This window comes from Candoia aspera, chromosome 1 (assembly GCF_035149785.1).
Source record: "Candoia aspera isolate rCanAsp1 chromosome 1, rCanAsp1.hap2, whole genome shotgun sequence".
In the NCBI taxonomy this organism is placed as follows: Eukaryota; Metazoa; Chordata; class Lepidosauria; order Squamata; family Boidae; genus Candoia; species Candoia aspera.
In genome coordinates this window covers 340064252-340087758 of record NC_086153.1, presented here as the reverse complement: position 1 = coordinate 340087758, position 23507 = coordinate 340064252, and the positions used below count along the sequence as shown (strand labels likewise).

Sequence of the window (23507 nt, the reverse complement as noted above, 5' to 3'; positions counted from 1 at the left end):
AAACACACACTGCAACACAGGACCATTTTGGAGAAGTTGACATGCACCATACCAATTCATGCACTGCACTAAGTCAGCCGTGCATAAACCTCGGCTCTTATAGTGTATCCAGCTGCCTATTGGCTTATGAAATTAGGGTTAGGAATGAAATGTTCAGACCTTTTGTGTTTTTGGTGGAAAGGGGCAGGTTTTAGGAAGCAAAGAGTGTGCCTTTACTGTTGCAGAACACAGCTGTACAGGTAGTCCTTGCTTAAGGACCAAAATTGGGCCTGGAATTTCAGTTGCTAAGTGAAGCAATCTTTAAGCAATCTGACCCAATTTTACAACCTTTTTTGCGGTGGTTGTTAAGCAAATCACTGCGGGTGTTAAGTGAACTACATGGTTGCTAAGTGAATCACATGGTTCCCCACTGATTTTGCTTGCCAGAAGCCAGCTGGGAAAATAGAAAATGGCGATCACACAACCATGGGACACTGTGATGGTCATAAATGTGAACCAGTTGCCAAGCACCCAAATTGTGAACATGTGACTGTGGAGATAGTGCAGTGGTCATAAGACATTTTTTTCAGCACCGTCGTAAGTCTGAACCATCACTAAACAAATGGTTGTTAAGTGAGGACTACCTGTAGATGTATACAAGTTAGCAATATAAGCCTTCTATATACATTTTACGTCACACAATACAGGGCTAGCTGGTATGGGCACACATTTAGCAACTGGACCTCATGCTTCCCACAGCCCATACATGTGGTACATCTGCTGGCTCAGCACAAAGTTCTATGTACACCTTTCTTATTAGACAAATTTATACGGCTGCCCAATTCACACACGGCAGCTCACAGAATTAAAATCCATGAAACAAAGCTCACGCCCCACGTCGGCAACACACACACTAAAATTAACCTCTGGATTTAGCCTTCCTAAAGAAAACAGTGGATGTTAACCAGCTTGCTTCACTATAAGCAAGCTTGAACCGTAACATATCAAGCTGTATTGCAACATCCAATCCTCTTACTCTTCACCTAGTAATTTTTGGCTGGTGGCCAAGACCTTCCTGCGAAGGAATTTCCAAATTGTTTCCTGTAATAACTGAGAAATAATTATTCATATTATTCCACTAGAAGTTAGCTATAGATAGCATTCAATGGCCCATAACCACTGATTAAAAGGAAATTCCACACCATAACCTGTTCCTTTTGGATTGTTTCCTGCCCTATCGCACACACACACCGTATCTGCTCTGTGGAACAGCTAGTTCTATGGAAATGAAGTGCTGGGTTTTACTCCAGTGAGGCTGAAGATTTTGAACCTGTTGTTCTCAGCATGGCAGACTACTGTATTATTTTCCTTTTATGAATACTAATGCTACACTGAGAGCCAGTCTGGTGTAGCCGTTCAGGCACCGGGCTAGAAAATGGGGGACTGGGAGTTCTAGTCCTGCCTTGGGCACAAAGCCAGCTGGCTGACCCTGGGCCAGTCTCGCTCAGCCCTAGGAAGGAGGCAAGGGCAACCCACTTCTGAAATCTTGTCAAGAAAACTGCAGGCGCCTGTCCAGGCAGTTGCCAGGAGTCAACACTGACCTGAAGGCGCACGCACAGCTACATTATTAAGACAGTACAGCGGGTCGTTAAGCAAATCCAGCTTCCCCAATAGGCAATTTTTGCTGGAAAACAGCAAAAACTGCCGGAAAATGCAATAACGTGATTGCGGGATGCTGCAACTGGTCGTACGTGTGAACTGGTTGCCAAGTGCCCAAAATATAACCATGTGACTGTGGGGGGTGGAGCAACATTTTGCAATGCTCAGAAGTGCTTTATAGGCTGTAAAGCACCCATTCCGAGGCCGTCGTAACTCTGGACTGTTGTTAAAGAACAGCTGTAAGTTGAGGACTCCCTGTAATTTCTACCATTATGTTGTTTCCCTAAAGCAGATACTAACCTTCCAAACAGGTGTCGAAGCAGCTAATGGATTAACGTTATGCTCCTTGGTAGCCAGAGATTCAGGAGAGCTGGTAAGGGAGAGAGAACTTAAGGAGGAATTTGTACATGGCGTGTCCTCTTCGGGACAAGATTCCATGGTGTTGTTTTCAGAAGGCAGGCTCCTTTCCAAAGAGGCAGCTTGAGGAGATCTGGATGCCAAGATATCCTCCAGAACCACGACAGGCATTTTCTGTTCAAATATGACATTTTGGGGGTTATCCTCATTGGAAGTAGTAGTTTCTATCTCAGTTGACGCCACACTTGGTAATTCCTTGTCTGTTACCTCTAAGCAAGTTTCTAAGCAAGGATGTACCAGGGTATTACATGCGGAACTGGGGGAACCAGGCTGGCCTTTCTCCTTTGAGGTTTCCTCCAAAGATGCTACTCTGTTGTTGGACTTGGTACAGCCCGTGTTATCATTCAGTCCGTGATGAGGGTCCCCCGTCAAGTCTATTAGGGGCACAGACTGACTTGTATCATGTTTTATACTTTTCTGCACAAAGTTATCTAATGGCCCCTTGCCATTAACCAGTTTTCTAACGTGTGTTTCGGTTTCTTCCTCACAGCTGTTTTCCACATTGTCCGGTAACGGATGCGGCAAAGCAGGACAAGGTGTGTTTTGATTGAGGATGTTCTGCTGACTCCTGGCTTTTTTAACTTCAGGGTTTGTGTCATGTTTCTCCTTTGGTATGGGATTCAAGCGCTTGAAAGGCAATCGAGCTGGAATAAGAGCGAGAAAATGAACGTTATTATTTATTTAATTTGTATGGCCGCCCATCTCATCTAAGTGACTCTGGGCAGCTCACCACAGGTAAAAACAACAATCCAATAAAAACAAGTTAAAAAACCAATATGCAAAGATATATAGCAATCAATAATCATTTTAACACAAAAATTATCATGATCAACGGCAGAATCCATCCTTACAGCAGCTCAACCCATGGGGTAGTTTACAGTTGATTTTCACTTCCTGCCTCAAATTATTTATGTGTAATGGGCAAGTCCATCTTCTTTATATAATTTAAAAAAAAAATAAATGGAAAATTAAACATCCAACATCACAATATTTCCTATATGGGATAGTGTGGCTTACATACATTAGAGTATTTGATTCCTTGGGCATGAAAGCTGGCTGAGTGACTTTGGGACAGTCCCTCTCTCTCAGCCCAACCCACCTCACAAGGTTGTTGTTCTGGAGAAAGTAGGAGTGTTAGGTATGTTTGCCACCTTGAGTTATTTATTTATTTTATTATTATTCAAATTTAATTACCCTTTTTATATAAAAGGGTATTTAATTATATATAAGTTATATATAAGTTATATATTAAAAAAGGCAGAATAAAAATATAACAACTCCTACAGCAAAATATATCACTTTCTGGCCCAGGCCAATCTCTCTTCCTCAAGAAAGGAATCTTGCAGTGGAAAAATATTGTTCAGTAAAACCTACAAGCTCCTGTTAGAAAAGAAAATGCCATGCTGGGGATCATTAGGAAAGGAATCGGAACGGAAGCTGTCAGCTTTATCACCCTTGTAAAAACGCTCGATAAAAAGACTACTATCAAGATAAAAAGGTAACCAAAAAATACAGGACTGATGCACAACCTCTTCCTTTAGATGGACTACTACCAACATCATCAAAAACCTTTGAGGATTATCGCATAAGCCAAAAGTCAGCAACAGAATGCTTGCAGATATTACACACGCATCCTCTTCAAATGACATCTGCAGAACTCCAGATTAAATAAAAGTATTTCATTCTTTGAGACCAAAAATTAACATTATTGCTCAGTCACATGAGCCATTTGTGTTCCCACCCAGGTTTATGGGATTTTGGTTGTTTGACACCCATATTAGCGAGTACTTAAGTTGCCAGGCTCTTGGGGAACTGCCTAAAACTGAGGGTGATCCTTTCCAAGCACAATTCTCACAGAGTTCTCATTAGCGAGACTTATTGAGAAGAGATGGGATTACAAGAATTCTTGCAACTGAATTGTTTCCCATTTGGAACCAATACATTTCCATGTACATTATGGCAGAGAGTTTCTGATTTTCTTTCTTCCTGTAATCCAGCAAGGAGACAGGTCTCTTCACTAATAATGGAGAAGCTTGCAGCTGGCTGTTAATATTACAGTCTTCAGACTCTTTGTCCATCTGGGAACCAACATTTATGGATATATTCTCACAGTCCATCAGTGGACCCCGGACCACAGACTATGAATGACTGAATTTGGATACGAGAACATCCCTGACAAAAGTTTACAGCGTAAAGGAAAGGAGTGCATGGTTCAAATGTGGAGAAACTTTTCTGTTAAAATACTAGAAGCTGGAATCATCCAAAGAAACTGAACTGGGAGAATCTGGACAGGGAAAGTACTTTCCCCCCCCCCCCAAATAGGGCATAATTAAAGTATGGAATTCACTTCTATCAAATGGAGCGATGGCAACTTGGATAGCTCTGCAGGGGGATTAGACAAATTCATGGAAAACAAACTGGCGAAGGCTACTAAGGATGACTGATACACGTTATCTTCTATTTCAGAGTCATTAAGGCTCTTGGTAGGAGTTGCTAGGGAACAGGAATGGGAAAATAACACGCAGCTGACGTTGAGACTCTGGGCTTCCCCCAGCACTGAGCTGACCAATGTGGAAGAAGATGCTGGATGAGAAGGGCTTTTCGGCTTGAAGCTGTTTTTATGAAACATGGGAGATCGGGGACGAAAGGAAGTACTTTTCTGAGAGCACACACATCTTTCAAACCACCAGAGCATTTTAGAACATAATTTTAACTAACCCTAGACTCTATTTACTCTAGTTTCTCATTCTGAAATAATTGTTTGATTTTGCCTCCAACTAGAAGGAAATATTGTTTTATTTTTAATTATTTTTATGTTGTATTTTGGCTTTTGTCTCTGTAAGCTATCCAGAGATCTATTAATGGCCACACAAATAAATCCAAACTTTACTGACAATGAAATTTATTGCCACAAGACACAGAGAATGCTGCCAATTTAGCTCCAAAAGGGAATTTTGACAAATCCCCCCAAAAAATAAAGCTATCAATACCAGCTATGAGTTATGGCGGTTCAGTATCCACCATGCTTTCTCTGGTTGCAGGGGCAAACAATATAGCTGAATTCAGACGTAACACTAAGCTATGTGGCTACTTCCTTTTGACATAGAATGTTATATGAGGCAGCCTACTGGCATTATTAAACCGTGATTTACTGCTTATTGACAGGAATGAGCCCAGCGTACTGTGGTTTATTTCACATATACAAATTCGGACTTAGTGTAATGTTTGACCTCTTAATAGGAGTGCCCAGATTCTTAAGCTGTCACCGCTCATCCCACAGCTCAAGCAAGTATGCACAGTTTTAAAGGTGACCTGGGCTTCCGACTTTGCAGATGCGCTAATGGTTTTAACGGGTGGAATTATCTTGAAGTCACTGCCCACCTCAGCCCTGTTCAGGGCTCTGAAGAGTGCAGCAAAACCAATATGAACTGAGACTGCCCCACCCACAAAATTAAGAGGCTAGCAAAAGGACCCATCCTCAGTGTTCTTGAAGTCCCAATTTCTGCAACCCCATGAAAGAATAAAGGTACAAAACACAGAGCTTGAATGCAAATAGTATTACAAATCCAAGCTTAGGAAAGAGTTGGAAGAAAAAAAAACTCCGATCATATGTTTTGAGAGGAAACGAGTTACCTTGGATTAGCTTCCGGGCAGGAACTCCTGTTTTATTTTGACACTCCATAGTTGCCTAGCAAAGACAGATAACAATTAAATTGCCATAGACATTCAGAACAAATGCAATGCCCGTCACCTCAGATTATTAATTCACGATGGCCTTCGCCCAGCCCTTCTTTTGACCACCCAGTGCTGTGCACCCATACCAAGCCCCTCTTCCCATCAAGCCACACGCAAGCAGACAAAACTAACAGTCCCCGGGTCGGATTCAGCTAACGCGTCAAGCACCTTACCTGGATCCAGCTTAAGCCAGCCACCGCCATTCGCAAGCCACGGTGGGGGCCTTGAGGTGCTGCAGGAACCCCCACGGCACAGCATACCCACCACTGCCCCCCCCCAGCATCCGATTTTGCCAGCTTCCCCCTCCCTGGGCCAAACCCCAGGGGCTTCCGCTGCTCGGTTCCCCCCGCTGACAGCCCCCACTTCCCCCCTAACACGCAAGAGGGGCTCCCACAACACACCGAACCTGCCCCGGGTTTAAGCCCTGCTCGGGGTTCACACAAGGCCTCGAGCCCAGCCCAGTGGGGAAGGCCCCAAAGCCGACCAAGTCTGTGGTGCGGGGCCCGCCTGCCTCAGTTTCCCCTCAGAGACCCTCCCTCAGTTTCCCCCCAGGCCCCTCCCGCCCGCCTCAGTTTCCCCCCAGGCCCCTCCCGCCCGCCCGCCTCAGTTTCCCCTCAGAGACCCTCCCTCAGTTTCCCCCCAGGCCCCTCCCGCCCGCCTCAGTTTCCCCCCAGGCCCCTCCTGCCCCAGTTTCCCCTCAGAGACCCTCAGTTTCCCCCCAGGCCCCTCCCACCCGCCTCAGTTTCCCCCCAGGCCCCTCCCGCCCGCCTGCCTCAGTTTCCCCTCAGAGACCCTCCCTCAGTTTCCCCCCAGGCCCCTCCTACCCGCCCGCCTCAGTTTCCCCCCAGGCCCCTCCCGCCCGCCCGCCTGTTTCCCCTCAGAGACCCTCCCTCAGTTTCCCCCCAGGCCCCTCCCGCCCGCCTCAGTTTCCCCCCAGGCCCCTCCTGCCCCAGTTTCCCCTCAGAGACCCTCCCTCAGTTTCCCCCCAGGCCCCTCCCACCCGCCTCAGTTTCCCCCCAGGCCCCTCCCGCCCGCCTGCCTCAGTTTCCCCTCAGGGACCCTCCCTCAGTTTCCCCCCAGGCCCCTCCCGCCCGCCTGCCTCAGTTTCCCCTCAGGGACCCTCCCTCAGTTTCCCCCCAGGCCTCTCCTGCCCGCCTGCCTCAGTTTCCCCTCAGGGACCCTGCCTCAGTTTCCCCCCAGGCCCCTCCCGCCCGCCTCAGTTTCCCCCCAGGCCCCTCCCACCCGCCTGCCTCAGTTTCCCCTCAGACACCCTCCCTCAGTTTCCCCCCAGACCCCTCCCGCCCGCCTGCCTCAGTTTCCCCTCAGAGACCCTCCCTCAGTTTCCCCCCAGGCCCCTCCCGCCCGCCTCAGTTTCCCCCCAGGCCCCTCCCACCCGCCTGCCTCAGTTTCCCCTCAGACACCCTCCCTCAGTTTCCCCCCAGACCCCTCCCGCCCGCCTGCCTCAGTTTCCCCTCAGAGACCCTCCCTCAGTTTCCCCCCAGGCCCCTCCCGCCCGCCTCAGTTTCCCCCCAGGCCCCTCCGGCCCGCCTGCCTCAGTTTCCCCTCAGGGACCCTCCCTCAGTTTCCCCCCAGGCCCCTCCCGCCCGCCTCAGTTTCCCCCCAGGCCCCTCCCGCCCGCCTGCCTCAGTTTCCCCTCAGGGACCCTCCCTCAGTTTCCCCCCAGGCCCCTCCCGCCCGCCTGCCTCAGTTTCCCCTCAGAGACCCTCCCTCAGTTTCCCCCCAGATCCCTCCCGCCCGCCCGCCCGCCAGGCCCCGCCCGCCTCAGTTCCCCCCCAGGCCCCTCCGCTCCCCGCTTCTTGCCCCTCACCTGCCCGGGGAGAAGGGCGGTCGGGCGGCGAGAGGCCGTCGCTTCCCCTCACATCCCCGGGGACCGCGGAGGCTCGCCGCCGCCGCCGCCGGCCCCGTCCGGCTCGCCGTCCGTCCAACCGCCCGCTCGTATTTGGCGGGAGTTCGGGCGGCCTTCGCGCTCCGGCGCCCTGATAGGGCGGACGCCGCGCCCACGTGACCCCGCCGGCTCTGGGCGAGGGGGGAAGCCGGGAAGGAGCGGGAAGCGGCGGCAGCAGCTCAGGATCTCGCGATAACCGCCCCGGCGGGACGCGCCTGGCTCCACCCCGGTTCTCCGGCGGGGGCCGGGGAGCAATCCCTTGTCCGCAGCCGGGCGCCCGCCGGCTGCCTTGGACTTCCCAAATTTCCAGAGAGAGAAAGAGAGAGGGGTTGTATCGCAAGACTTAGGCGGGGCCGCAGGTCCCTGACATCTGGGGGCGCGGCTTGTTTCTCCCTTTCGGTCGTGGTAAGAGAAAGGGTGGGAGCGGTAGAATTTTCTCTCGCTTTCTGAAATTTCTGATCCTGTAAGATAGATCCTGGCTGGCTGGTTGGTTTGTTTATTGATTATTCAAATTTATATAGCCGCCCATCTTGTCTATATGACTCTGGGCGGCTGACCAACAATTAAAACAAATATAAAAAGAGCAAAAAAGAATGATACAACAATTTAAAAACCAATATAAAAGCATATTAAAAAACCATCGTAAAAAATCCGTAACCAAGGTAATCGCATCTAACAATAACACTCGACGCAGTCACTGTGCCGAATCTGCCAGTGCTTGTGTCGGCTGATTAGTCGCTGAATGGAGACCACCAGGCAATCCCCGGGCTGGAGAAGAGAAAAATCATCCGGGAAGAAAGCAATGGCAAAACACTTATATTGCGGCCAAGACGCTACAAGGTAGTGTCCTTGTAGGACTCGAATGACGCTTTACTTTCTTCTTTCGGTTCAGTACCTGGATGGGAGGCCACTAGGTAACCCAGGGCTGCAGTCGAGGCGAGAAAGTCGAGGGAAAAAAAATCTTAGGAAAAGCAATTGCAAAATCACTTCTTAGTCGTGGCCAAGAAAGCTGAATGAAGGTGTCCCTGAAGCCTCCCCAACCCAGGAACTAAGTGGTAAGCAATTTTACTTTTGATGAATGGGGTTGATGTTGGCCCGCCTCCGTCATTAAAGAAGAAAAAGCATATTGTTGGACAATATTTCCGCCGTTTTCCTCCCGGCTCCGAAGACTTTCCTTCCGTTCCTTTTCCCTCTACCTCTAGGGCTCCGTCGACAGCTCACAACTTGAATGGGGAAAAATTGGCCCCGTTGATTGGTCGAAATTCCCGGCCGGCGCAGACAAGAGCGCTCATGATTGGCTAGAAAGCGAAGGAGGAAAGCGGAAGTTCCCGGGTTCAGTTGAGCACTAATCGTATGAATGATTTGCTGGTGGATCCTATATGCTCCTTTTCAGGAACTGATTCAGTTTTGTTTTAGGGGATTTATAGGCTGTTGCGACTCTGGGCGGCTTAAACAGTCCACAAAGAAAACACAGACTATACTATCAAAAAAGGAAAAGAAAAGAAAATCAACAATCGGTTAGAAGACCGAAACCTTCCACAAGGGGATCTAACCACCCATTCTTGGGTTCGGGATAAACCCAGGTTTTAAACTCTCGTCTGAACAGGGCATGGGCGGGTGGAATCTCGGGAGAACTAAGTCCCACTGAGTGCAATGGGTCTTAGTCTCAGGGCATTCGGCATATGACTGTGGCCTGAGCGTCCTCCTGTTTAATGTGTGCGCGCAATTTTTGATTAACGTGGCCGGAGCGTCCCTGGAGGGGGCAGGTGACGTCACACAGGACTCATCAGTTGCGCAGTGACGCCCCAAGGAGAGAGCAGTCTTTGTGGCTTTGTATTCGGCGAAGCCCTAATTTAAAAAAATTAAAAGACAAAACCATCAGAGAAGTCGCTGCCCTTTCATTACAGTCAAAACCAACTTCTTAAACTTGACTGCCTCACTGCCCATCAGGCCAGAACTGTGTGCGTGCTGACTTGCGCAGAAATCAGGCAGAAGGTTTGGCGGTTGATGTAAGCATCGTTCACAGTAACGGTGAAAACTGATGCATCAAAATAATCTGTGGGATATTTATTTATTTATATTTAAAATTTCGTCACCACCCATCTCCCTCAGAAGAGGGACTCTGGGCAGTTCACAATAAAACTAAAACTAAATACAGATTAGAATACAATAAAAACAGTACCTCTTCAATAAAGACATGAATATAAAATATGAAATCCATATATACTTTACATATTTATCCTACGGTCTGTCTATCTGTGAGGGTGTATTTTGCACGCAGACCTCTCGTACATCACGTTACTGTGTATCCTAAACTAAACTAAATAAATAAATAAAACTGCGGGGACTTCTCTAGGCAGTGGCCAGGTGTCAACAACGATTCGAAGGCACAAAAAAAAACCACCACCACCTTACACGTGCACTCTTAAGTAGCACATATGCGAGAAAGCTCCCAAGTGGGCACTCCTCTAAAGATTGAACTACAGCGCCTATCATCCACACTCAGAACGGGCAGGAGTAACGGTCGCCCCCCCCCCATGGGTGTTGTACTGAAACACACGTGGCCGGGCGGGCCGCAAGTCTCACGTGCGCGCCGTGGCTAAGAGGACCAGCGGACGCTCTGGTACCTTCCTTGGCGCTCTCTCTGCCCCGAGCGAAGGGACGGAAATGTATAAATCGACGCTCTATCACACATCTATCTATGGTGGAAAGCGTGGAAACCGGATCCTCTTTTTCCCCCTCCCGCTGTCGGGCTTTTAAGTCGCTGCCTTCGAATCCCTCCGCCTGGGAAAGAGGAGCGCGTCTGCGCAGGCGCAGTGAGGGGACGGAAGTGTGCAATCGGGCCGTGTAACATCCTGAGGGACGCGGGGAGCGAGCGGGGCTGAGCTCGGAGCTCCGCGGGGGCCGAGGGGCGTCGTCCGTCTCCCTCCTTCCCCCGTCCATCCGTCCTGTTTGGCGCTACTTTGTGTGTCCGTCCGCCCGTCGGGCAGCCCGCCTTCCTCCTCCTCCTCCTCCTCCCTCAGGCTCTCCGCCCCGTCTGCGCTCCCTCTGCCTCTCTTTCTCGTTCTCTCCCTTCTGCTGTCCTTCCAGAAGGAAGGGAAAGGAAAAGAGACGACCCACCCGCCCCAAACCGTTATTTTAAGCCTTTGAGCCGGCTTCCCTGGCGCGCAGGGACTCTGCTCTCCCTTGGCCTCGTTGTGGACTAGTCTCTTGAGCCTGTTAAAACCTCCAGCCAGCCGCGGCTGGGCTCTTGGGGGAGCGGCTGACTTTCGCAGCCTCCTAGAGCAGCCCTCGCAGGCAGGCAGTCTCTTTTTCTCTGGCAGAGCCCGATGCTGCTTTTCTCCATGAATTGGGCGCCGGTGCTTGGCTTTTAAATCGGCCCCTTGGCTGTTCTTGTTTGCCTTGAGCAGGGAGAGCTGGGTCCCTGTCTCGTTGGGGAGGGGGCTGCTCCAGTCCAGACCCCCGCCACCTCTCTGTGCGAGCCTTTGGGGAGCCTCCTCGCCCCAAGCCTGGAGCGCCCCTTCTGGGTGACCAGGACCAGCCTGACGCACCTGCCCGGCTGCTGACTCCTGAATGCCAGAGCTGGGGTGGATCTGCCCCACTTTCTCTCCCCGCGCTGATCTCAAAACTGCTCAGCTGCTCAGGCCAGAGTCCCCTTGCCCCAGAGTGGGGTCCTGATCCGCTTGCCAGCTTCCTCCGAGGGCTCTGTTCTTTCCTCCCTGACTCCTCACGAGGACCATCATGTCTGTGGCAGGGCTGAAGAAGCAGTTCTACAAAGCCAGCCAGGTGAGAACGGGAAAAAGAAAAAGGGTCCAGATGTTCTGGAAGGGGGGGGGTCTTCCTTCCTTAGAGTCAGAAGACGTGGCTGTTTTCTCCTGTTTGCTGAAGGGCGGCGTTTTAAAACCGTTTTTTGCTGGGATGGGGAACCCTGGCTCGGGTTGAGCCGCTTGGATCCAAAGCTTCGTTTGGCGAAAAGGGAATCGGAAGAGATGTTTTGGTGTTTGGGCTGGGAGGAACAATTTGGGCAGCTGGTGTGTGCAGTTGTGTTTGTGTAGCGAGATAGCTAGCTGCTTCGCACTCATCATCGGGCCCTGGCAGGATGTGGGGAAAGTTATGCTAGGAAACGGGTTTTGAACCCCCCGTCAACCCTGAGCTGCATCAGTGCAGTGTTGAAACAGATTTGTAAATATATCTGTAATGTTTCATCCTCAGAGAATGCTGATGGCTTGGGCCAGAATAGCTACCTGGGACTAGGCAATCCAAATTCTTCCACGATGCTGTGTAAAGCTTTACAAAGAGTCCCTTGGTTTGCTGCTGTGGTGGAGAGAGCTGGATATGGTCACGTTCACAGAGCAGCTTAATTACTTAGGGCCATATCTGTGGATGGGTCCAAGCAAAGGGGGAAAAAATCACTTTTGTGGAATTGTGTGCCAAGACTAAGTGGTCGGCTCTAAATGGCTCTTTTGAAACAACTTTTCTAGGAACTTTGGCGGCATTAGGAATATACCGAAGTTCTCTCGTGATGAATATGGGGCAGGGCTCAGCACTGTGGCGCCAGCTGGCTCCCTGCCCCCCCCAATTCTTTTTGGGAAGGATTATGGTTATCAAAACATGAATAGGAAGTTGGTGTGATGTAAAGCATCAGTCTCTATTGTATTTATTCGTAGCAATACCTTTGGGCTGCCCAAAGGACCCACAGGATTGGTGGAAGGAATGCCAAGGGGGGCATGTAGCTCACTTTCTAGCCAGTGAGTATTTTGATACTGGCCGTGCCCGACATGGCGGTTATTTTGTGAGTAGGTGAGTCTCCCATGGCAACCATTTTGTGAGTGCGCCCACTACATGCTCTTCAAATTGCCAACGGGCTCTGAATGGGTCCCTTCCCCTCCCTGCAAAAAGAGTACAGCCCCTTTCTTCACAACTTGTTGTTCCTGAGCCTGCTTAAAACATTATTTGCCGATTTGTTTCCCCAAGGATCCAAAGCCTACCATTTTGTCTAAAATTGCCTGTGAAATGCGAGATCGTTTTTAATAACGTAACTGCCGGGTACTGTAAGGCCTTTGAAGCTCCTCTGCAAGCTACCTCAGTGATCCTTTTGTCAGCCCTGCAAGGAAGATTGCTATAATTATTTCTGGATCGAAAACCGAGAAGAGAGAGCGAGCCTCACGCCAGCGGTGATCCAGCGGAGGGCCTGGCCTATGCTTTTAAGGTGGACAGTACAGAAGGGAGGTGTTTTGAGGTAGAACCCCACATCCTTCGAGTCCACAATGCTCTGTTGTCTCGCCAGAAGCATCCAAAACGGCCTCAAGCAGGGGATAAATATTCTCCTTCTGTTGTTGCTTGCAGCTGGATGTTTAGGGGCTTTGTGCTGCCTCCAGATTTGATAATTCCACGGAGCAGCTGCCGCCGCAGCCCTACACTTCTGCTTTCCAGAGAGAAGTTAGGCAATAGGTGAGCAATCCCTCCAGAGACAGACGTGGGACTTATGACCAAGTGTCACAATGTGTGGTCCTCCTGGTCATTGTTCCAGACAGTCACACTCTTTCACACTACTTCTTTCTGCCCTCCTTCTGTGGCAGCTAAGCAGGTTTAGCCCTCCATGCCCGTTCGTTTCAGCAAATATCTGAACTCTCCCAAGTACCTGCCAGTACAGGACTTACCTCTAGGACAGTGTTTCTCAACCTTAGCAACTTCGAGATGGGTGGACTTCAGCTCCCAGAATTCCCCAGCCAGCATGGCTGGCTGGGGAATTCTGGGAGCTGAAGTCCACCCAACTCGAAGTTGCTAAGGTTGAGAAACTGCTCTAAGAGATGGAAGGTGCCATGTTGGCTATGGCAGAACAGCACTCTCTGGAACAAGAAAAAAAACCGGGAATGATTGGGACACTGGCAAAAACAATACCAAAGCTTTGCTAAGGCAACATGAAACCTTGGGTTGTCCCTCTGGGTTTCAGACTACGGGTAGTAGGTTGGGATTCTCTGTAGGCGCTGTGGATTTGAACTCAGAACTCACTGCTCGAAGTCTGACGTTGTATTGTGATATTTTGTAAAGCGGGGAGGGGGACCTCTCTGCCCTGAGCAAATTAACTTCCCACACAGCAGCTTGCAAGCTCTCGCGAGCCATTCAGGATCTTTCGTTGCGGAGCTGGGTACGTGTTTGATGAAAGCGTTTTCCGAAAACTTTTGTTTCCTCTCCATGGTTCCAGAGGGGGAGCCGTTTGCGCAGAACACACTGCTGTAATTTTTTTCTCTCTTCCTTCTCCATCCTGTGTCCAGATTATTATTCCTGAGGGATGGGTATGGAAGTAACCGGGAGGACAAAGAGCATTTTGTTGTGGGGAGGCTGGACCATGCCAAAATGCACGTGTTGTATAATATGGGCCATTATTCCTAATTCTAGGAATATCACCCCTGAAGGAGAAACACATGTTATTCCCACCTCCTTGCAGATTTAGGACCCATTAAATTGCTTGCAACAACAGTTGCCCAATGTGTAGACCACCATCTTTGCACCCCCAAATAGGAGGAGTTGTGCTCAAGAGGGTTTCAAGGACCTTCCTCCTCCTCAGGTGTATAAGCTGCTCTGGGCTGAAGTAAGACAGCCTCCAGCTTTTCCTCCCTTGCCATTATAGCTGTTTCAAACTCAGGAACTTGTGCATATCTGGGGAGGTTCCTTAGTTTGAAGTGGCTGTTTAACATCCCAACCGATAAGCTGGCTCTCCTGAGTCCTCAATGATTCAGCAGAGAGAGAAAGCTTCCACAGGAGACAACGCACACTGGCAAGTTGCCAGACAGGTATAGGTATATAATACGGACATATATCAACCGTGCAGTGGTAACCTCCACAGTTGATTACAGGTAGTCCTCGCTTAACGACCATTTGTTTAGTGATGGTTCGGACTTACATTGGTGCTGAAAAAACCAACTCCTCACACTTACGACAGCTGCAGCATTCCCCCATGGTCACATGATCACAGTTTGGGAGCTTGGCAACTGGTTCACATTTACAACCATTGCAGCATCGTGCAGTCACATGACCACCATTTTCGACCTTCCCGGAAGCTGGCTGAGGAATTCTGGGAGTTGAAGTCCACACCTCTTCGAGTTGTCAGGGTTGAGAAACCCTGCTGTACTGTAGTAAGTGCATTCTGGGGCTGTCTTTGTGCCTAGACCAAAAACTTTGGTTGGCACCAAGCTCAGCAGCCAAGCTGGTCTCTGGAAGAGCTCAGAGAGGGGTGCCGCCTTATGCCAGAACTAAATGCGCTGCACCAGCTGTCAGTATTTTCCAGGTTGAAAGACAAATTCTGGACATTCCCTTGAAAGTCCAACACAGTTTAGATCTCGGTGACTTGAGATTTTTTTTTTTCTATCCCTCCTAAATCTCTTCTTTTCCTTGAAATTGTCTGAAGGGGCTCCCCTGTGCGGCCCCCAGTTTGATGCCTAGCCTTGCGCCTCGCTTCCTGAGAACCTGCTCCCTGCTTAGTTGAATTCCTTCGCTGGCTTTGGAAGGGCTTAAAAAACACACCATTTTTTTAGTTGTTCGTTGTAACTGTCTTTGATACCAGGTTTTATTATGAGCTCTGTGTTGTCGTTCTTGTGAGCTATCAGGAGACCCCGGCAATCAGTGGTCTAATAAATAAAACAGTTTTGCAATTTTATTTTACAGTTTTTGTAAAATTGTACAATTATTTTAAACGTATGTTCCTTGCTTGTTTAATGGAGGGTTTTTCTTTCTCCCTCTGCCCCTAATTCATTCTGGAGAACCTTTTCCCTCTTCCTATTGTCCTAATCCTTTTAAGAGCAAAGGAGCCTACATATCACCAAGGGATATTCTGAGTTCATCAAAGTTAGTACTGTCCGCACGAATGCTGATAGCAGTGCCAGGGTTTCAAATGGCGCTTTCGGACTGAAGCTGAGACCTTCTGCCTGCCAGACTATGACCCCTCCCTCCTCTCTGGCCGTAGGAATTATTTCCTTTTTGAAAACTTTTAGAGGCCTCACTCCTCCCTCTTCGGGTGCAGGTTTGGAGTTGTGCAGCAGTCTAACAATTCCTGGTTGTTTGACCGCAGTCTGAAATGAGGCACGGGACGTGATGCCCGTGTCTCTTAAATGGCATTCCTGAGCTGTAAACTGTGCTCGCCGTTGATGCTCCTTGTACACGTGGCAGGGTCAAAGTCTGTCAGCCTGTTTGTTAGCCTCTGTTCCTTTGCATACTACTAGTAGTAGGATCTCCCGTATGCCTCGATCTGTGTGAGGACTTTTACCCTTTAGTGCAATGTTCCGCATTCTTGTTTTAATTCCTAGGGATATGTCCCCGGATTCTTTCCACAACCTGTAGTACCAAGCGCGGCTTTGTTTTTTGCACAGCTAATGCCTAGCTCATGGTGTAGAGCATCCTTTCTCAGCCTTTTGACCCTGGAGGAACCCTTGAAATATTTTTCAGGCTTCGGGGAACTCCTGCACATTCAGGCTCAGATGTAGGCCTCAAGTTGCAAAATTGTATGTTCGCTTCATGTGTATATATGCATTCACAGTGTTCTTAAAATAAAGGATGAACCTCATCTCTCTAAGGTGAAGTTGCCCAAATTAGAAATATTTTTTTAAATAAATCGTGATCTTCCAGGGACCCCCTAGGGACCTCTCACGGAGCCCGAGGGTGCCGCGGAACCCTGGTTGGGAAACCCTGGTTTAGATGCTGCATTGATCGCAGCCCACCCTGTGGTCAGTGCATTCAAATTGGCAGAGGCCCCTTCTGAGCAAGTTTGCTTTTGAGGATGCACGGGCTGGGTTCGTCTTGGGAAAGGCAGGTAACTAAAATTTGAGACTGGCAGAGCTAAGATGGCAAAAGGGGTGAGGTTTTAATTAGAAGCTTAAACGTGGCTTATGCAACGGTGGTGTGAAGATAAATAAAGCCTTGTGTGGCAGAGAACCAGATGTGCTCAGTGTACGCGTGTGTCATCAGGAAGTCCCAAAAGGTGGGGAACTCTCGGCATCAAAACAAAAATTAAATTCTATTAACGCTAACCCTGAAAGTATTCAGGAAATTCATTGGGCTGTTGTGGCTAGAGGCTGGTGCCCTGGAGTTGTGGCTTAATCTGGTTTAATCTCCTGAAAATCAGCAGTAGGCACTTGTCTAAATTGGTGGTCTCTCTTGGATTTGCATCAGCTTTGCTTTGTCTTGGTGCGGAGATGTGCTAGACTGTAGCTCTTAAAATTCCTTTTCTGCCGAATTGCCTCCCACACCTTTGAGAAATCCGGCAAAGTTACTCCTCCCGTATGTGGGGGGTGAAGGTGATAACTTCCTGTGGGCTGTGTAGGTCTTGCTGTTGAATTTCAGCCCCCTTTTCTTTGGGAAGCTTATAAAGTAAGGGGAGACTTCCATTCATGTGTATAATGAGCTCCAGAACAAGGTGCTCCTAATTTTTTTTTCCTTAGTACAAGCTTTCATTGTGGCATCATCTTTTGATACCTGTCATGGCTTCCTGGTTGGTTTTGGTTATTTGGGGAAGAAGACAAAGTAATAGGTCTTCTTCTGGGGGAGATGGGCGGTGACAAAATTTGAATAATAAATAAAAACAAGTATCATTTGAGTTCTTCCTCCCACTATCCTCTGGATTATTTTTTATATTATATCACTGCTCTCAACACTTGCCATCTGCAGTTCTTCTTTTCTGCAACTCAAAGTCCCCAGCTATTTTAGTCTCTAATCAGATTCATAACAAAGGCAATCACAGCCCACCCCTATAATTTCAGTTGTGCCTTAATTACAGAGGTATTACCCAACTTCATTTACAGTTAACCTCTGTTTCCAAGCCTTGTTACACATATTGAGGAGTGGCATCTTAAGGTGCTTTGGGGTATGGTTGTGTTATATCTTTATCTTGTTTTTAAGTATTGTTAGCTGCCCAGAGTCATATATTTGAGATGGGCGGCCGGAGAAATTGAAAAAAATAAATAGATTTGGAGAGGGGGAACCAAGAGTGTTTGAATAGGGTTTGGCATAGATCCTGACCGTGGCAGTTGCATGGAATTGGTGGATTGTAATAACCAAGAACAGCAGAGGGACAAAGTACCTGGTTTACAACTTAGATCTTGGTATCTTTAGTTCAAAGGAACAGGTATCAAGAACAGGTAGTCCGTGACTTCTGGCCAGTTGTGTAGCGATTGTTCGATGGCGGCGCTGAAAAAAGTGACTTTTGACCGGTCCTCACACTGACAACCATTACAGCATTCCTGCAGTCACGTGGTCAAAATTTGGGCACTTGGCACCTGGCATGTATTTGCGCTGGTTGCAGCCTCCCCGGCTCACATGATCGCCATTCACGACCTTCCCAGCCAGCTTCTGACAAGCAAAATCAATGGGGAACTGCATGATTCACTTAACAACTGTGGCAAAAAAGGTCATAAAATCGTGTGCGGTCATGCGATGCCTCACTCAACGACTGCACTGCTTCACAATGAATTTTCTGGTCCCTGTTGTGGTTGTAAGTCGAGGACTATCTGTACTGTTAAAGATCCTGGAGGGTTTCTGCCCCTTGGAATTACTGCACTTGGTCTGACTTGCTTTCAACCTGCTTCTGTGTTTCTAAGCATTTGTGGGGTTGGGGAAGTCTAGCCTAGCCTCCTCCTCGCCAATCCCATCCATCTGGGACAGCGGAGAGGAACTGGAGACCCAGCACCGAGCGTCTTAAAGAAGGAACAGCACTTGGAGGCGTGCAGAAACTAGCCTTTCACCTCACCCTGAGCCCTAGTGTGGCTTGTTTGGGTCTGGCATGGTGTGCTGTTGTTGTGAAGATGGTGCCTGAGCCCCCCTCCAGCCTGACTTGGCATGGCGTTAGCTCCCTGGGTCCTTGTGAATTGCCATGGGGAGGGGGATCCCGCTCCAAACCTGTGACACCAAACCTCAAATGGAGGTTTGCTTTAGGCTTGTGATGGCTGATGGCCGATAAACCATCCCTTGCGCTCCTCGGCCCCGCGCCGCATCTGATTTGCCCTCTTTGCCTCTGCTCCCTCGATTGTCAGAGTGGGAAGCAGATGGAGCAGATGGCTACCAATTATTTACTTGCTGTGTTCCTCCTCCTCCTCCTCCTCCTCCTTCCTCCTCCTCCCTTGCGCTCTGCGTGAGTCTCCAGCTTTGGTAGGGGTGGGGGTGTCTCTGCGAGAGAGGGAACTAAACCATCTGTCCCCTCTTATCTGCTGGGAACTTCCAACCACGGGTTTTGAAACTGGCGGCTCGTGAAGAACACCTCCATTTCAGCACTTCCCCCCTTAACCTCAGGAACTCGGTGGGGCTCCTGGCGGGCTCCGGTGCTAAGCCCCCCAGCTGTACGAAGGGCTCGCAGACATTTGTGGCTCAGAAGACGGAGGAAGTGGTCACCTCCTAGCATTGTGCAGCATAGTTTAGAGACGGTCAGGAAGGAGCGGGAGGGCAGAGGATCCTTCTCTTTGGCTTCTCATGGTTGAAAAGTTGGGGGGAGGGTCATAATGAAAGTGCAACTCTGGGCAGAAACCCCGGTAGAGGGAATTTGGTAGGGCCCCCCTCACCAGATCTATTTGCAGAAATGCCAGAAGGTTGCACTTCTGAAATGCTGCACACCCATCTGGCAGCTCAGCCTCCCATCCGATTTCTTGGTCTTCTCTTGGGCTGGATGGTCGGTCCATCTGGCTCAGAATTCCTTAGGCTGACCCCCAGGAGCTTCAGTTCTTCTTAGAGACATCATTGGTTGAACCTGGTACTTTTGGCTACCGACTGTTCTCCAGAATAACAAAGGGCTAGCAGGTTAGACCAGGGTTTCTCAGCCAGGGTTCCGTGGCACCCTCGGGTTCCGCAAGAGGTCCCTGGGAGGTCACAATTTATTTAAAAAATTATTTCTAATTTGGGCAGCTTCACATTAAAAAGGTGAATTTCATCCTTTATTTTCAGTTTAAGAACACTGTTCGTGCACGCATCCAGGCCAACCCATGAAACGAATAGAATACTTTTGTAACTCCTGGCTTATATTTGAGCCTGAATGGGCAGGGGTTCCCCAAGGCCTGGCAAATTGTCAAGGGTTCCTCCAGGCTCAAAAGTTGAGGAAGGCTGGGTTGGACTATTTGTCCATAAAGTTCAGCCTTCCCCAGTTCAGCACTCAGTGGATGTATTAGAAACCCACCCACCCAGCATTTCCCACCAATACAAGGCTACCCTGTTGAACGATTGCAACATGCTCTACATGGGGCTGCCCTTGAAGACCATCCAGAAGCTTCAGTTGGTCCAGAACACAGCGATGTGGGTAGCTATGCGTGCAGCTCATTATGCCCATGTAACATGGCTACTTTGCAAACTGCACTGGCTCCCAGTGGGCTTCTGGGTCCGATTCAAGGTGCTGGTTATCACCTTTAAAGCCCTACATGGCACGGGACCAGGTTACTTGTGGGACCACGTTTTCCCACAAACATCTGCCCGTCCCAGATGCCCCATAGGAAGTGCATGCTCCAGGCTCCCTCTTTCAAACTTTGCCACCTCGTGGGATCTAGGAAATGTGCCTTTTCGGTGGTTGCCTCTGTGCTAGAATGATTTCCCACCCCAACCGCGCCTTCAGAAGGCTGCTGAGGTTGAGAAACCCTGATCTACCCAGAAGTCTGTCTGTCTTTATACCCCTGTAGAACACACACGCGGGAGGATTTTCAGAAGTTAGTATGTTAAAAGAGACTTCAGATGGCCTACCATCCAATATAACGTAACGGAACGAATGGCAATTATTTATAGAATATTTATGTATTGAATTGGCCTGCCTCAAAGTGTCAGCAGGTCTTCCACTAATACAAATAAAGTTTTGTCTGAATTTAAATCATGGTGGCAGGGAAGTTTTCTACATCCAGAAGTAAACCATTCCTGAGCAGTGAGAGTTGCACCCTGGTAAACATGTTTAGTATTTATTTATTATTCCAATTTATTTAGCTACCCATCTCACATACAGGACTCTGAACAGCTTACAATTTAAACAACATAAAACAGCAATTTTAAAAAAACAATATAAAAGCATATTAAAAAACCATCGTTGCAGATGGGCAATGAATCCAAGTTATCTCGCTATCCTGTTTTCCAGAAGGCTTGTTCACAAATAAGCAAAGGCAGGATTCTGCTTGAGTTCCCTTTATTTAATTCTCGTGGTAATCATGGTGTTTTAGCTCAGCTACTTTCAGTTAGCAAGAAAAACTTGTCCCACTTAGTGGTTTACTTTATTTTTGATTTGTTTACTGAACATAACCCATCGATCTAGGCACCAGAACACTTTCTGAAATTCCGGGTCGTAGATCAGTGGCTGGCTTCTGGTTCCAGCCTCAATCTGGGATAGGGAAAACAGTTCACTCGCTGTCACAAATTACCAAGGAATTGGTTCGTTAAGCAACGAAATAATATTTTGAAGCTGGTGAGGTAGCAAACCGGTCAGATAGGCCTGCGATTCTTGCAAAACCCTGTTAAAGGAACAGTACTAAGTTCATGCTGAAGAAGGAATCTGAGAAAAACCTGTTATCTCCCTTTATTCTGTTGTAAAGATTAGGTGGATCCCACCCTGCCATTAAGTTCCAACTATATATTTCTTAAGGAATTTGCCCCTCTTTCCTCTTCCCTCCCTACCCCTTACCTCTTTTCAGGCTGTAGAATTAAACCTAGGATGAGCTTTATTGCTAAAGAACTGGGAAGACATTGCTTTAAGCGTGGCAATAGTAAGGAGAACTTACGAAAATTCAAATCACAAACTAAAAAATGCATGTTACGATTAATGGTGCAGAAAGAACACAGCCTGGGAGTTAGTCAGAGAAGGAAAAGAACAGCTACAGCTGCTGTTTACAAACCCCAGAATGTGAACAGGTTTTTCTGGCTTTCTATAAATGCAGTGGCTCAGTTGTACCTTGCTGTAATGTTCTTCCCCCCTCCCTTGTGTTACAGGAAGTGGAAGCTTGGCAGTGGGGTGTTTCTGGAAGTTGTTGTTGTTGTTGTTTACCTCTTGGTCCAGAATTAATCAATTCATTTTTTTCTCAGCCTCTGGGGCCATCTGGGAGATTTCAGCTCAGGAGCCCTCTGCTCTTGGGAGAAGGTGGCATCCTGCCGAGATCACCGATCACATTGTTTTGCAGAGCCCTAGCAGCTGGTTATGCCCGTGGTTTACTTTTTAAAAAGTTATGCAAGGAAAAGGTTTCCTTCCTTCTTCCTGGAGTTTGAAGTATTGATGAAAGGCAGGGAGGGGCAGTCTTCCTTATCAAATGAAACAGCTCTTATTAAGAACAAACACACACCCATGCAGGATCCCTGCAGAGGGGAAGAGATTGTAATGCAGTGAACTGATTAGAGCTGTGTTTCTCAACCTGGGCAACTTCAAGGTACGTGGACTTCAACTCGCGGCATTCCCCAGCCAGCATGGCTGGCTGGGGAATCCTGGGAGTTGAAGTCCACGTATCTTAAAGTTGCCGAGGTTGAGAAACACTGGTTTAGAGTATTGGATTAAACTTGGGAAGACCAAATTTCAAGTGCCAGTTGATCCTGGTCCAGTCACAGGCTAGATCTGCACCCTGCACTAATCTGGTTTGTTTTATTTGATTTAGTGCAGTATTTCTCAACCTCAGCCACCTTAAGATGTATGGACTGCAACTCCAAGAATCCCCCAGCCAGCATGAGATTCTGGGAGTTGAAATCCATACATCTTAAAGTGGCTGAGGTTGAGAAACACTAGTTTAGTGTACGGTGTGAACCCAGACAGTATGGTTCACAGCTTAGCACTCAGTGGCTGGAACTGTCCACCATTAAAAGGTGGCGGAGAGTTCCTAGCTTTCTATATTGGAGAGCCAGTCTGGTCTAGTGGTTAAAGCAATGGGCTAGAAACCAGGAGACTGAGAGTTCTAGTCCCACCTCAGGCACAAGAGCCGGCTGGGTGACCTTGGGCTGGTCCCTCTTGCTCAGCCCAAGAGCCAATCAGGTGTGGTAGGAGAGTTCTAGTCCCGGCCAGCTGGGTGACCTCAGGCCAGTCCCCCTCTCTCAGCCCAAAAGCCAATCAGGCGTGGTAAGAGAGTTCTAGTCCCGCCTTAGGCACGAAAGCCGGCTGGGTGACCTTGGGCCAGGCCCTCCCTCTCAGCCCAACCCACCTCACAGGGTTGCTGTTGTGGGGAAAAGAGGAGGAGGAAGGCATATTAGGTGTGTTCGCCACCTTGAGTTATTTATAAAAATAATAAAGGCGGGATAGTAAGTAAATAAATAAATAAAATAAGGTAATAAGATAAGAGCCCAACTAGTTAGGCTAAACCAGGAAGCTGTGGTTATGTAAATGTGTAATCATGGTGTTTGGACACTCCACATAGATGTGAACCCAGGCATTTGTGGCTTTTTAAAGAAACCAGGATTGTGAAAGCCAACTTGTTAGTGTGAAACTGGTGTGCATGCAGTCTGGAGCACAAGGAGTCCATGCATGCAACAGCCCATTGCAAATTGGATATGGATTTATGGTGTGATGCTCTGGCAAGCTGGCCGATACAACTTGCTGGCAGCCAGCGAAAATCACTCATGGCGTCGAGCCAAGAGAGCTCTTGTAAATTTTTTCCAAGTGGTGATTTTGCGACATTTATTAGGTCAGAGATGATAGATCTGTCAGGGAAAGTGGGCGATTGACCTCTTTGTAAAAAGAAAAGAAAAGAAAAAGATTCATTTGAAGCTTGGGAAGTGATGGGAAATGAACTCTCCTTGAAATAAATCCATTTTGTCAAGGCTGCAAAACTAGAGAATTAAAATGGGACTGCCCTAGGTGGGACTCTCCTAATGTGACCACGAATGAGTTATA

General features: G+C 48.5%; 2 protein-coding genes and 1 long non-coding RNA gene across 5 annotated transcripts in view; 1 reads left to right on the top strand and 2 right to left on the bottom strand.

Moving 5' to 3' along the window:
* Positions 1-7714, bottom strand: part of CHAF1A (chromatin assembly factor 1 subunit A) — a 31822-nt gene extending 24108 nt beyond the window's left edge. The window contains exons 1-3 of one of the 2 annotated variants that reach the window (XM_063290934.1): positions 7619-7714; positions 5689-5743; positions 1939-2699 (exon numbers count right to left, since the gene is read on the bottom strand). In XM_063290934.1, coding sequence (XP_063147004.1) covers positions 1939-2699; positions 5689-5737 — 810 coding nt within the window. In that variant the 5' untranslated portion in view covers positions 5738-5743; positions 7619-7714. Of the gene's footprint in view, positions 1-1938; positions 2700-5688; positions 5867-7618 lie in introns of those variants that run through there. The other variant, XM_063290933.1, reaches the window with a different exon arrangement.
* The window catches only part of LOC134488509 (uncharacterized), a 679404-nt gene that overhangs the window by 536634 nt on the left and 119263 nt on the right, over positions 1-23507 (bottom strand). The window lies entirely within an intron of this gene.
* SH3GL1 (SH3 domain containing GRB2 like 1, endophilin A2) overlaps positions 10531-23507 on the top strand; it is a 63389-nt gene continuing 50412 nt past the window's right edge. Inside the window, exon 1 of one of the 2 annotated variants that reach the window (XM_063290968.1) lies at positions 10531-11482. In XM_063290968.1, the coding sequence (XP_063147038.1) occupies positions 11438-11482 (45 nt within the window). In that variant the 5' untranslated portion in view covers positions 10531-11437. The remainder of the gene's footprint in view (positions 11483-23507) is intronic. The other variant, XM_063290967.1, reaches the window with a different exon arrangement.